The 13,642-nt window shown below is 46.7% G+C and overlaps 3 protein-coding genes across 6 annotated transcripts; 2 read left to right on the top strand and 1 right to left on the bottom strand.

The window, feature by feature from the left end:
• Window positions 1-10: 10 nt before the first annotated feature.
• Window positions 11-3,461, top strand: HSPB11 (heat shock protein family B (small) member 11). The gene is given in 5 exon segments (NM_001277613.1): window positions 11-180; window positions 473-579; window positions 983-1,051; window positions 2,438-2,481; window positions 2,945-3,461. Coding segments are annotated over 5 exon segments (426 nt in total). The 5' UTR covers window positions 11-82; the 3' UTR covers window positions 3,053-3,461.
• Window positions 3,462-3,525: 64 nt separating this feature from the next.
• Window positions 3,526-8,383, bottom strand: DIO1 (deiodinase, iodothyronine type I). Its single transcript, NM_001097614.2, has 4 exons — window positions 8,023-8,383; window positions 6,279-6,422; window positions 4,672-4,871; window positions 3,526-4,195 (listed from the first exon to the last, which is right to left on the bottom strand). The coding sequence occupies exons 1-4, from the start codon at window positions 8,351-8,353 to the stop codon at window positions 4,130-4,132; spliced, it is 741 nt and encodes a 246-aa protein (NP_001091083.2). The 5' UTR covers window positions 8,354-8,383; the 3' UTR covers window positions 3,526-4,129.
• Window positions 8,384-9,065: 682 nt separating this feature from the next.
• Window positions 9,066-13,634, top strand: YIPF1 (Yip1 domain family member 1). Of its 4 annotated transcripts, none has more exons than NM_001277610.2 (10): window positions 9,066-9,123; window positions 9,330-9,404; window positions 9,733-9,866; window positions 10,417-10,497; window positions 10,606-10,693; window positions 10,819-10,935; window positions 11,514-11,680; window positions 12,241-12,423; window positions 13,017-13,111; window positions 13,442-13,633. In NM_001277610.2, exons 2-9 carry the CDS (start codon window positions 9,374-9,376, stop codon window positions 13,104-13,106), a joined length of 891 nt encoding a protein of 296 aa, NP_001264539.2. In that variant the 5' UTR covers window positions 9,066-9,123; window positions 9,330-9,373; the 3' UTR covers window positions 13,107-13,111; window positions 13,442-13,633. The 4 variants fall into 4 exon arrangements, with proteins under 4 accessions (NP_001264539.2, NP_001264537.2, NP_001264538.2 ...); NM_001277608.2 differs by having other exon boundaries at window positions 9,703-9,866; NM_001277609.2 differs by having other exon boundaries at window positions 9,066-9,404; window positions 13,442-13,634.
• The last annotated feature ends 8 nt before the right edge of the window (window positions 13,635-13,642 follow it).

The following is a 13,642-nucleotide window of genomic DNA, read 5'->3' as shown; positions in this document are numbered from 1 at the left end:
CGGACCGTCTGCGGGTACCGGCGGCTCCGCGCCGGGCCTTCCCCTCGGGTTTTCCCTCCGCCTTCCCCGCTCCCGGGCGAGGATGCGGGCCACCGACTGGTGCCTGAGCGCGGCGGGCGCTGCCGTCGTCATGGCCACCTCCAGCGACCCGGAGCACCCGGCCGGAAACATGGCGGACGGGTGAGGGCTGCGGGCTGCGGCCGGCCGTGCGGGCCGGGCTCCTGCGGGCGCGGAGTGCCGCGTCGCCGCGAGCCTTCCTGTGGTACTGTTGTACAGCGTTCGTATCGCCCCTCTGCGACCTGAGCTGCGGTACTGCAGCAGAGCAGCCCCGCTGTCACACAGCCGTTCGGTTACGGCACCCCAAATAAAGCGGCTTTCCATTCTTTGTTCTGTTTCTCGAGGGGGGGATTTCTTGGAAGGTGACCGCAAACAAAGAGCCACAGGGGGTGGCTTTGTGCCGTTTTCTCCACAGAAGTTCCGAAACGTTCTGGACCACAACAGGGATGTTCCCACAGGAGTTCATCATTGGCTTTCCCAAGAGTGTGACCATCAGCAGAGTGGCGATCCAGTGCTACCTGGGTAAGGGCTCCCATAGCAGCACATGGCTCACGTTGTTCAGGGCGTAGCTCTGCTTGTGTGCACGTCCTCACAGCACCATCTTATTTTTGAACAGTCCCATTGAATGCATCACAGAACCATTAAGGCTGGAAAAGATCTCTCAGATCGCCACCCCCTCATTCCCACTGCCCACATCCCTCAGTGCCACATCCCCGTGGCTCTGGAACACCTCCATGGGTGGTGACCCCTCGCTCCCTGGGCAGCTGTGCCATTACACAGTGTGGGGGCTGTCTCGTAGTCCTCTGCCCTTCATTAGAGCAGGAATTCATTATAAGATGCTTTGTCGATGAAACATGATGCAATAAACATAAAGATCAGTAAACCTCGGGGTTTATGTTGATACTCTAAAACATTTGTATTTTAGTGCGGAGCTTAAGGATTGAAAGAAGCGTATCTAAGGACCCAGTAGACTTTGAAGAGTGCGTTGAAAAAGGTAAGGCTCTGAGCCTGAAGTGGGGGCGGTTTGGTGGGATCGATGTCGATCGGTACATTTGCTGACCCACTTGTGTCAAGGCTTTTGAATAACACAGCTCTTGTTAGGCAACCTAGGAGTGATTCTCGTTGGCTTTTGTTGATAATACTGAGATAATTTGCAAAAAGTAAAACTTCCTAATGAAGCTTGAATTTTTATTATTTCTCCTCTAGAAAAACAAGGGAGGTCAGCACTAGGATATGTACCATGGCAGGCAGCCGAGAACAAAAGTCAGAGAACCATAGAGTCATAAAATGGATTAATTTGGAACAGACTTTAAAGATCACCTGGTTCCAACCCCAGAACAGTGTCATGCTTTGGTAGAGCCTTGTCACCTGCATGTCTTTTGTTATTTTCAGTTAGCGTTAGTTAGTCTTCTCTGTGATGTATTTCACAGGAATCCCAGTTTTCTTGCAGAAATTCCCTGTGGCATTGGACTATGGGGTAGTTCTTGCAATGAGGTATTGACAGCAGTTGCCTGAAGCATTTCAGCACTGATGGGAGGACGGATCAGTCTCTCCTTGCTAAATAGTGTCAAATTTTTGGAGTTCCCCATTTGTATCTCTGATCATCCACTGAAAACGTGGATGCTGGAAAACGGCCAGGCTCCCTCTCATGCAGCCTCGTGCTGCGTAGTGCCATTTTCTTAACTTGAAAACTGCTTTTTCAGATGGCTCCTGGTTAACAAATGTGCTGGGGAACAGTACACTTTCTTGTAAGGTCAAGTCTTATTTTTGTGCCTTCGATTAAGAATGCAGCGTGTAAAATTATGCTTCTTAGATTTTACGGAGGCTCTGTTGATCCATACAGATAAAACTATCCTTTTTAATTGTTACTGATGCACTTCAAATTTTTCAGTGAGTCATTTGAACTCTGTGTGTGTTTGTTGAGCGTTCATATCTGGCTTGATTATTCTGTTAGAAGTTAATTTAATAGACATTTAAGTACATTTTACGAATGCTGATGGGCTGCTTAGCTGTTTGGAGGTGTAGAGTGCAGTATAAGGGTTACAGGCACTACTTGTACACTCTTTTATTTTAAAAATTGAAAACAGACTCATATAGTATAATAAAAATATAGTATAATAGAGTGCCATTTCCTGCTTTGTTATATATTCTTTTAAATGCCCCTCAGGTGATGTCTTATAAAACAGTGCAATGAGTTGTATTTTTACACTGGGATATTACAAAAAGTATTTGTTCTCTTGGCTCACCTTGTGAAGAACAATTTCTGTGTGTTGTATCAGTTCATGGTCCTTGAATTCTCATGAACTCTTAAGCCTGGTGACAGTTTTTCACAGCACTGTGCCCTGTTACTTATTATTTGCTGAAAAAATGTATTTTCTAGATTTGCAACACACAGAAGGACAGCTTCAAATGGAAGAATTTCCAGTGAGTATACACAGGATACACCATAGTGCTTCGTGGGATAGGATGCCTAAACTAACTGGGTAGAAGCTATGACAAAAACAGGATTATTGCTAAGCTGACATTAGATGTAGGGATTTATTGGCCGTGGTGTGCAATTGCCCTTTGCTGCTGCTCCTCTGTGGATTATGGTGTGAAATTGCACCTGCATGCTGCTCCTAACTGTGTGAAAGAGCTCTCTGCAGAAGCATGGCAGTGTGTTCTCCCTCAGCTGTTGTCTCGAGGGCTGCAGTATTAAGGGTGGGGAGGGACAGCTGTTTGGACTCGCTCTCATCTGAAGAAGCTCTGAAGCTGGCTGCATGTATTGAAAGAACTTCACTTACCTGTCATTTGGAAACAGACATCTCTATCTTTGTAACAAACCTGCAAATGGTTTGATAGTTACGTTACAACTGAGTGTGAGCTAACATTATTTTTTGCTTTACAGCTTCCTGATTTCCAGGCCACCTATTTGCGATTCATCATCAAATCTGCCTTTGATCATTTTGTATCAGTGCACAGGGTGATGGCAGAGGGCACAGCAGAAGACACTTAAGTCTGGCTTAAATTTGTACCTTTTTGTGTTATATTTTGATATCTCTATCACAGGAAATATTTATTACAACCTAGTATTAAAGAGCTTTTGAAGATACAGATGTAGTATGCGTTCACCATCAGTTTGTTGTACTGAACACGGTACTCTCATTAATTGTAATAACAGATTTTATAACCTGGGGTGTTACACTTGAACATTACCAAGTTCATTTCAATCACTGTGTTTAGGTCAGACTTTCTTAATACATGAATTGAAGCTCAGTTTCCTGTGAGATGTTTCCCTTGCACTCTGAGTAGAAAGGGTGCGAAATACTGAAATGAGAGGTATTACTTCTTACTGTCAGAGAAGCTCTTCACAAGCCCTTAAGTTGGAAATTTTCTCATCAACTCAAAATAAACTGTTTAATAGGATGAATGTAAGCTACTGATGCTTGTAAATAACCAGAGGGAAAAAAACAAGCGAGAGAGCCGTGGTGCTCTGAAAGGTTTGTTTGTTTATTTGTTTGAACAATGGCAGATCAATCCTTTGTTTCTAAAAATATTTTCTAAAATCAGGTCACAGCCGTCTGTGCTTTATGCTGTGACTGTCATGACAAATATTATAGAAACAAATGTCAAGAGATGGTTCCATTCAGAAGCCTTCTGAAGTGAGGGAAACTGAACGTTTAGGAACATTGTATGTGTACAAGAGAGAGAGAAACTTAATAATGTGGAATCATTTGTTTTGCATGAAATTGGGTCTTGCAAATGTCACCACCCCTAAGGTTTATCCTGCACCGTATTCTTAAAGGATGTAGATGTTGGTATCCAGTCATAACAGCTCAACGGACTCAACTGGCATTCATTACTGCCTGTGGTATAGCGCAGTAAGCTGAGGTGGTTGTGACAGACCTGAACATCCCCAGACACAGGAATGATGAACCACAGTGTGGATGCCCTCTAAATGCACGTACGTTATTCTCCTTCTAGTTGTTTCTAGTATTCTGAGATTTTGGTTTTTTAACTCTTAGGCCTATGAAAACTTATCCATCGAGCTTTTATATCCAGATAGTCTTTACTCTGATGTCCTCTTCTTTTTCTATTTCAGTTTTTCCAGGACAGCGCGTATTTCCTGGGGGTGGTAATTCCAAGGCCCCACTCCTCCCTGCAAAGGCAATAAAATTATGCAGTGAAGCTCAAATACACAGAGCAGAAGTCTTTAGAGCATGGTGGTTAAATCAGAACGGTGGGTGGGTGTGCTCGGGCTTCCTTTGCTTGGCAGCCGTTGCGCAGGAGATGGTGTGTGCACAAGTCACACCCTGCTGTGTAACTGGGACAGGGCCCATGTCTGGCTCCTGGAGCTGGGGAGTGTGCCTGGATCTTGCATTTCGATGTAGCTAGGTTTTCTAATGAGCCACAGGATAAATATTTGAGCAGGACTGAGGTGTACATCAAATATGTACATTGTGAAGGCCCTGACTGGTTTTGCTGCAAGTCCTTTTTTTTCCCTATGGTTACAATGAATTGTGAAACAACCAGCTATGAAACAGAGTGAAATACTGACTGTTGAACAAAATGTAAGGCATTCTTAACGGTTGTGGGTCTCAACAAGCTGTGCTTGTTATTGCTGATGGTTTTTACCTTGTAGATGACATTCCCTGCTTGAAGTATATACAGTCTTTCTGGCAGCGCTGCGTATTTTGAGCTGCTCAGGTTTTCCATTGTGTCTAAAACCACTGGACATAAGGGGTTCTTCTGCTGAAGAAATTGTGCTGCAGTTTTTCGATCCTCAAGGCTTCTGTGATTTTTAATAACAACATTGTTTCTGAAGGCCCATCCATCTAAAACAAATGGGAAAGGTATTCAGCAATGCAGTGTAGGTGTTGGGGTAGAGATGTACTGTGTCATATGTTGCAATTTACTCCTGACAACAAAATTTGCTATGAAATGAGAGGTCCTCCTTAGAGTGGGAGAACGGTACAGCTTTGAAAACAGATGATCCTAAGTTTTTTTTCCCTTTACTTTGAACAAACAGTATTTCCCTTTGTCCAGGATTCAGAAATACTAGGTGTATTTTAGCTGAAATTTTCCCACATAAGCCTAGAAGGATACTGGGTATGGGAGCTATAGCCCATCTGGATCAAGTCTGCCAAAATCAGTGCTGCAGAGAAGGGGGTTTTTAAATAAGAAGTCGTGATATTAGCTGCTTCCTGCTCATTTAGCACAGTTTCAGCAATAGTACAATTCATTCATAGAATCACAGAATCATAGAATGGCCTGGGTTGAAAAGGACCACAATGCTCATCTGCTTTCAACCCCCTGCTATGTGCAGGGTCGCCAACCAGCAGACCAGGCTGCCCAGAGCCACATCCAGCCTGGCCTTGAATGCCTCCAGGGATGGGGCATCCACAGCCTCCTTGGGCAACCTGTTCAGTGCGTCACCACCCTCTGGGTGAAAAACTTCCTCCTAATACCCAACCTAAACCTCCCCTGTTCCAGTTTAAAACCATTTCCCCTTGTCCTATCACTGTCCACCCTCATAAACAGCCATTCCCCTTCCTGTTCATATGCTCCCTTCAAGTACTGCAAGGCCACAGTGAGGTCTCCCCGGAGCCTTCCCTTCTCCAAGCTAAACAAGCCCAGTTCCCTCAACTGGGAACTCCCTTCATTCAGCTTGACTCTACTCTTTAAGCCTATAAAAACAAATTCCCAATCTGGGATAAACACACTGGGTAGAAGGTATATCCTCCTTCTTCAGAAGCATTCAAATACACATTTGCATACAAGTTCCTAGGAAAGGAGAAACGTGTCCACCATTTCACTGACTGAGTGTTTCTCAACTACTGTAAATAATGTATTGTTAGAAAGGGTATGTTTTAGAAAGCCACCATAACCATGGGCTAAAAACCTCTGCCAGTGTCTTAGCTCAGTGTAGATAAATATGTGTATGCTCTATTCATTTCATTTATCTCCCAAAAGGAGCTGTACTAAGGCCAGGAGGAAGTCTTGCACAGCTTTAACTACGTGCTTCGCCTCACAGAGAGGAGTGCCTTCAGCGGCAGCGCCTCAAGTCAGATGTGTGAGTAAAGTCTTTGGGGAATCAAAGGCAAAAATTGGTGCCTGGATTTGATGTTACCGTCTTTGATTATGATTGTTTGCAGTTCCCTCTTGGGCTAAATTACTTTTCTTCCTAAAGGGAATGCTATATAGCAAAAGTTGTAGGTGCTCGTGTGGTGTTTGTACTGTACCTACTGCGTGAGCTTCTTCGATGTAGATGATAAGGAAATCTGCTATAGAGCTGAAATCTTTGACAAGTTTGTTGAACTCATCAAATTTTAACATAAATGAAGGTCAGGTGCAGCTTCCAAAATTGAGGATTAAAGGTCGGTTATCTGGAAGAAAAGCACAGGACACTTTGTGGTTACATCGATGGAGGGAGGAAGGACAGAACTAAATTAATGCACTGAGTTCAGCCTCTGCTGCAGTGTTTCCTAAGTGACTTAAATCACTTATCACGCAACTTGCTTCCTAGGACATCAAAACTGATAGCAGAACATCTGTATCACCAGGTTCCTGTACCAAACAAGCATAAGGATGCTTTCTTTTCCTTAAGCTGGCACTGACTGGTGCAGGATCCAATAGTGAGCTTAACCAGGGAGCATCCTTCCCTGCGTAACACCTCGCAAAGGCAGAATGTACCCTATAGACAGATGTCCTCCCCTGTGTTATCAGCACAAGAACCATTTATCTACTGGTACTTTGGGACAAGGGTCTGATCCAAAATGGATGTACAGGATGTAGCACCTCGCAGCCTCCTTGACATCCTTCATATGAGGGAATTTAAAAGATATTAAGTGTGATCATCTGCAAAGTTTCTTGAAGGACACTGATTTCAGAGATGGATGTCTGAGCACAAATGATGAATTCTCTTAATGAACCTTCTGGACATTTTCTTTTCCCAAAGCTGTCAGTTGTAGCTGAGATGAGTAGAAGCTGCAGCCCTCTCAGTCGTGCATCACAGGCTTGCATGCTTTCAATGTATTTCAGCAATTTCCTATCCAAACAGAACTTTGCTTATGTATTTATTAAACTAATGCTACACGAGCCTGGGGCAGAAGTATCTACGCAGTTGCTTACAAATTAGCACATGCATGCCCACGTTTGTTAGCATCTGTTCAATTGATTGCAAGGCTTCGGTTTAAGAAAACTTGCAGGATTTTCAGTCTGTGGTCCTGCTGGATTATCTCAAGTGCGTTCAAGATGTTCCTTCTGGCTGAGTTTAGCTTCACAAGCTGCTGCTAGCATAGATTTGCATCTTAAAGAAGCTACAAACCAGGGTGCCTGCCTGTAGGTACTGTGTGTGTGCTGCTATTTCTCTGTTGCAAACCCTATTTTATCTCTCTATCTGTCTCTATATATACACGTATAAATTAGAAAAGCAGAGTTGGAGAAGGATTTAATCCCTCCCATGGAGACAGAGACTGCAGCTTAATGATTAATTCCGCGTTCTACAGAGATTTCAGTGGGAGGCAGAGGACAAAGTACAAAGCAACTTCTGCTTAATTTCTAGCTCCTTTAAATCTGCAGAAACACCCTGTGCTTTCTAGGCTTTAGCCTGGCTTCTGGGACTTTCCGTATGTGCAGGCAGTGACAGCCAACGGTCGTGACTCACTGCATATGGTTCTGATTCTGGGTCTTATCTTCCTAAAAGAAACAATTATCTTGGCTTTCAGGATTTCTAGGTAGGGACAGGCTTTTGCAAGATCTCTATGAGCTTACTGGCGTGCAGGGATATTGTATCTGGGACAAGGAGCTGGTTACTTCAGGAAATCAAGAGGCAGAGAGCTGAGAGGCACAGCAGCTCAGGCTAATGGGATTCGTTCGAAGGCAGAAATGCAGTACGTTCACTGCTTGTCCCTAACCACTTGGCAGCCTCTTGTCCTCATATATCCTTTGAACAACCCCAAACCGGTACAAGGGTGACGTACTGACCTCGCATGAAACTGAAGAGGTGCTGCATCTCCCCATTCAGAGCCACCACCGGTGTGTTGGGGGCAGGGCGTCCCTCGTGGGCTTCGTCTTCCAGCCTCCTCCACTTCACCTTCAGCACAAAGAGCAAATACTGGAAGCTGAAAAAAGTGGGACCCCAGTTTTCGTAGCTGAACTTTGGGTTCTGGTTCATTCTGCTCTTTTCGCCCAGCTTTAGGATGTATCTTTTCGTGGCGTCGGGGAAGAGTATCATCATGGTTTTACCAACGACAACACTCAGAGTAACCTGCAAAAGAATCAGGAGTTTGTGTAGGAGCACCCCGATGCTCAACATGGTGCCAGAGGTCTGCCTGCTTCAAAGTGTGACAGCGGGGGCAAAGGTAGTGAGGAGGGGGGGAGGTGGGGGGAATGCCCACGTGTTTGGCTGGATTTCTGCCTCGCCTCAAAATGATCTTCACCTTTGCATGGGCTCTATCGCCTGCAGCTGCACTGCCCCCATCCACACCAGGGCACGCATCGCAGCAAGGCTGAGATTCCTGGTGCAACCTGGTTATGAGTTGCTCACAGGTGTGCTGAGCGCGTCACTAATGAATCGGGGTGGTTTCAATGAATCGGGGTGGTTTCTTAGAGTAGAAGTCATGCATTAAGTCATGCACATGAAGTATGTATAAATTATATATGCACACTCGTATATATGTTATGTTTATTTTATATGATGCATTGAAACCCACGTTTACATTCTCGTAGCTCTATAACCCATACGCGCATGTACGTACGCAGGTACTACACAGATGCTGCAGCCCTTAACCCTTTCCTGGCACAGCCCCTGCCACGCTCGGGGCGCCGGAGCGGGCACAGCGAGAGGGGCGGGCGGCCCGAGATTGGGGCCGCGGTCCCTTTAAGGGGGTGGGCGGAGGCGGAAGAGGAAGCGCCTCCGATTGGCCGGCGCGGAGCTTTACGCCAATAGGGTCTTTTCTAGCCCTACGGGTGGGCGGGAGCAGCGAGCAGCGGGGCTGCTGATTGGCTGTCGCGGCGCAGTTCCTGCCGCGTCTTTAAGGGTGACGGAGGCCGCGGCTGGGAGCGGTTGGGCAGTGGGGAGTAAAGGTGCGGGGCCGGGCCGGGCGGTGCGGGGCTCCCTGGGGAAGCGGGTGACGCGAGGCGGCCCGGGGGTGACGCGGGGCGGCCGGTGGCCTCCGTCGGCACTGCCCGCAGAGTTGACAGCGGGGGCAGCGCCGGCGGCCTGGTCAGCGGTGCTGCGTGTGCCCGGCGGGTGCTGAGCGGCCCGGCCCGGCGGGGCCTTGTGCTTCCAGGAGGGTGCAGGCCTGGGGAGCTGCTCCGCGGCCCGAGCGGGCGGATGGCGGCGGTGGACGACCTCAAGTTCCGAGGTGAGCGCTGTGCGGCTGTAGGTGCCGGGTGGGCGGCTGTCCAGAGCCGCGTCTGCCCCGTGCTTTGCGTGACGGGGGTGGCAGCGCCCTGTACGGGTGTGTTACACTGGGTCAGTGGGAGAGGGGGGGGCCGAACGCTTCGTTCACCAAATAAACGTGCAGTCTGTGTCGGTTTGGGCTTTGAGAAACACTTGGTTGTGCTTCAGGTGTCTGAGCTATTGACGCGTCCTTTCTTGGGTAGCGTGGGGGTCTAAACGTAATCTAATCACCACCTTTCTTGTAATGCACTTGTTTGCAGAATTTGACGATGCAGCTACTTTGCTTGCAGCAAATCCCGATGCCACCACCATAAGCATCGATGAGCCGACAGAGGCCCATAAGAAGCAGCACAGCCGTCGGCAGGAGCCGGGGAGAGAGGAGGACGATGAACTGCTGGGCACCGACGACTCGGATAAAACAGAGGTAATGCTCTTCCATCAGCAGTGCCCATTAGCGCACACACGGCTGGTGCTGACAGCACTGAGGGATTCCTAGAGAGCACCAGGGATGAATGCTGGGTGCTTTAAAACTCCGCTTCTCTGTTGTCGCAACGCTGTGTTCGTTTCTGGCAGTGTTGCTGTGGGGTCGGTGCCTCTGGCAGGGAAGCAGGAAGCTCTGAAACGCCCAGGGTTTGTCTGAAGGCTCTGCTGATGCAGCTGTCAGGCAGCACAAGGGAGCTTGTGGTACAGATGAAGACGTGTTGTGAATAATGTGCTGGATGGTGGCGTCTCGCTGCTCTTTGGGACAGCAGACGACTGTTCTGCTCGCAGGGAGATCAGTGGCTGCTGCTAACAAATGTTGGAGGGGGGAAGGAAGACTGTTAAGTAGCTCATAGAGAACACTAATAGGTATTTCCCTGTTAATTTTGTTTTCTGTCTGAGTAGAGCAGTGATTTAACTATCATGTAAATGAACTAATGATTTACAAATGGCATGTTTGTAATGTTTTCCATGTTGCTTTTCCCACCATACAGCTGCTTGCGGGACAGAAGAAAAGCGCCCCTTTCTGGACATTTGAGTACTACCAGACGTTCTTCGATGTGGACACTTACCAGGTTAGCACTCCTCTCTCAAGGAGAACTCATTTGAGCTGTGTCTTACCCAGACATAAAGGATCTTTCCTTTTGTCACGTTTGGTCAGACAAAACTGTGTGTTTTTGTAGGTCCTGGACAGAATCAAGGGTTCAGTTTTCCCAGTGCCAGGAAGGAACTTTGTAAGGCTGTATGTCCGCAGCAATCCCGACCTCTATGGTAGGTATGAGGTGTGATAAGTTCCTTTCTGTGCTGAATGTTTTGAGTTTGTCTTCTTCTACTTGCTCTCCCTAAACAGTTACAAAGGCAGAGGAACTGTTAATGAAATTGTGTTTCTTTTTAAGGTCCCTTTTGGATATGTGCTACACTTGTCTTTGCCATTGCTGTTAGTGGCAATCTCTCAAATTTCTTCATCCACCTGGGCAGGCCGACATACCACTATGTGCCCGAGTTCAGAAAAGGTTTGTAAGTATATGAAGTGGTCTCGAGGGTGTGGTGGTGGTGGTGTTTGTTTTTAATGTGCGAGTGCAGTAACACAGGAACAGGCTGTAGCTCTTATTTAGTCGTCTTGTTGGTTGATTGCTCTCTGTACATTTTTAAGAGATGGCAAAATAAGCACTGAAAGTGGGCTTGAAGTCACTTGAATAGTTTTGGATTTGACAGCCATGTCTGTACTCTCAAGTGTTCTTATTTTTCAATATCTGAAGCTGAACTTTTTAAAATTAATTATTTTTAATGTTTTCTGTTCTGCATGGCTCTTTTCACACTGAAAATGGCAGCATTTCGTACTCAAGTATAATAAGTTGAAAGCAGCAAAGTAATTGTTTCTGGAGTCTTTACTTTTTAATTAACTTGAAATGCTGGCAGAAGTACTGGGTGTCGAGTGGGCATAAATGCAAAATTGTCAGTTTATGAATAATGAATCCTTTACCTTTTGAGAGTAATTTCAAAGGAAACTCTAGTTTTCAGGCTTAATGCTTCTGTACATTCGATTCTGGCTGGTATTCTAATAGAACCTTAAATCTTCTGGTGTTTACAGTCTCCATAGCAGCAACAACGATTTATGCATATGCTTGGCTTGTTCCCCTTGCTCTCTGGGGATTCCTGATGTGGAGGAACAGTAAAGTTATGAACATTGTCTCCTACTCTTTCCTGGAGATAGTGTGTGTATATGGCTACTCCCTCTTCGTCTATATTCCCACAGCGGTACGTATGGCCTAAAGGCTGCTGGCAAGGTTGGGGATTGGGACGTGTCATAGAATCATAGAATGGCCTGGGTTGAAAAGGACCACAATGCTCATCCAGTTCCAACCCCCTGCTATGTGCAGGGTCGCCAACCAGCAGACCAGGCTGCCCAGAGCCACATCCAGCCTGGCCTTGAATGCCTCCAGAGATGGGGCATCCACAGCCTCCTTGGGCAACCTGTTCCAGTGTCCTCCCAGGCAGTAGATGTGGATGGATGTGTTGAGGGCAGTGCTGATATGCAGGCTCTGAGGATGAAGTTTCCTTGGCCAGCACCATCCTGGGCCGCCCTGGTGAGGGGGAGGCCATGGAGGAGATGCCCAGATCTCTGGAAACACGAACTTGTCATGACCAGCAGCTCCTGTTGCTGCGGCTGCTGTCGTTGCTCTTTCTTCAAATGAGGCATGGGATAATTTAAGAGCAAATTGGCCGGAAGTGATGAAATGTCAGAAAACACAATGCATTAAATAAACGAATCCTGGTCTCACACAATCTCTCTGACAATCGTTTTTCCTCCCTGACAGATCTTATGGATTATTCCACAAAAAGTGGTGCGCTGGGTCCTGATGATTTTTTCCCTGTGCCTTTCGGGCTCTGTTTTGGTGATGACCTTCTGGCCTGCTGTCAGAGATGACAACCGAAGGATTGCGCTGGCGACCATGGGGACCATCGTCCTGCTTCACGCCCTGCTGTCTGTTGGCTGCTTGGTAGAGGACTCTTATTTCTTTATTTTTCCCCCTGCCTCTGTAACTTGTTATTACCTGGGTTATAATGGTATAATATGGTATAATACAGGGAAGGATGCTGCTGGAAGATCTTTTTAAATCAAGAGACAAGAAAGTACTTCTGAAACCCCCCCCCTTTAATCATTTCAAATAGCAGAAGTTAATGCCAGTGGGACTTTGACAGTGCAAGTAACAAACTCAATAATGAATATTTACAACTCCACAACATTTGCCACTCTGATGTCAGTAGGAGCTCCTGTTACTGTAGGCTGCGTGGAGCTTCATCAGTTAATCAGCAGTCAGTTGAGCAAATTTCTGCTGCCCTGTCCGGTATTGGTCCTCTCAAACCTTTTAGCTGTTGACTGTTATACTGTAAAATCCAATTCAGAGTCTCATTTTAACCGACCAGTTCTTATCTGATAAAAACGCTTAGAACTAAAAGGTTCAGGTTTGTTATTTCAGTACTGTGCTTTCAGCTCATGGAAATGGATGTGGCAGGAGGGAGTGGGGGCTGAGGAGGCAGAACCATTTGTTTCTTCCTAAGTGGTCTTTTTTTCTCCTTCGTGATAACTTAGGCATACTTCTTTGATGCCCCTGAAGTGGATTTTCCTGCACCTATTATCCCTGCTCACAACGGAACAACGCTGATAACAAAGGTTAAATAAATAAGGTAAGATTATAGATTTCCTATCTAAGCATCTACAAACACGAATCCTGTCGTTAGGGAACACGGGTCTTCAAACAGCTCCCTTGCTACTGTGGTTGAGCGTAGCAGGGTTGAACACATGAATTCTGCCAAACAAAAGATGAATTCTACATATAAGCACCGTTTATTAATATTCCTCCCCGCTGGAATTTTAAATGACGGCTATGAAAACGTAAAAGACTGAGAAACAGAGACAAGTTAGTTAACAACGAGCTCTGCCGAGCAGCCGTAGGTCGTGCGTGCGCAGTGCCTCAGAGGAGCCGGGAGCCCACAGGAGCTGCTTCTCTCTTTCAGGTCGCGCTGTTTCTCCACCCGCGCAGTAGCTTTATTTTTTCACTGAAGAATGGGACACGTTTGCGCAGAAGCCCCGCGGGACCCACGAGCTCACAGACCGCTGCGGTGGGCACGGGGGCTGAGCCCGGTGCTGTACAGCGCGCTGAGCCTCCCAGCTGTCCGGTCGCGCCGGAATAAAGCGATGTGAAGTTCCGTGCGGTG

The sequence above is a fragment of the Gallus gallus genome, chromosome 8 (genome assembly GCF_016699485.2).
Source record: "Gallus gallus isolate bGalGal1 chromosome 8, bGalGal1.mat.broiler.GRCg7b, whole genome shotgun sequence".
Taxonomy (NCBI): domain Eukaryota; kingdom Metazoa; phylum Chordata; class Aves; order Galliformes; family Phasianidae; genus Gallus; species Gallus gallus.
This window is presented reverse-complemented; position numbering and strand designations above follow the sequence as displayed.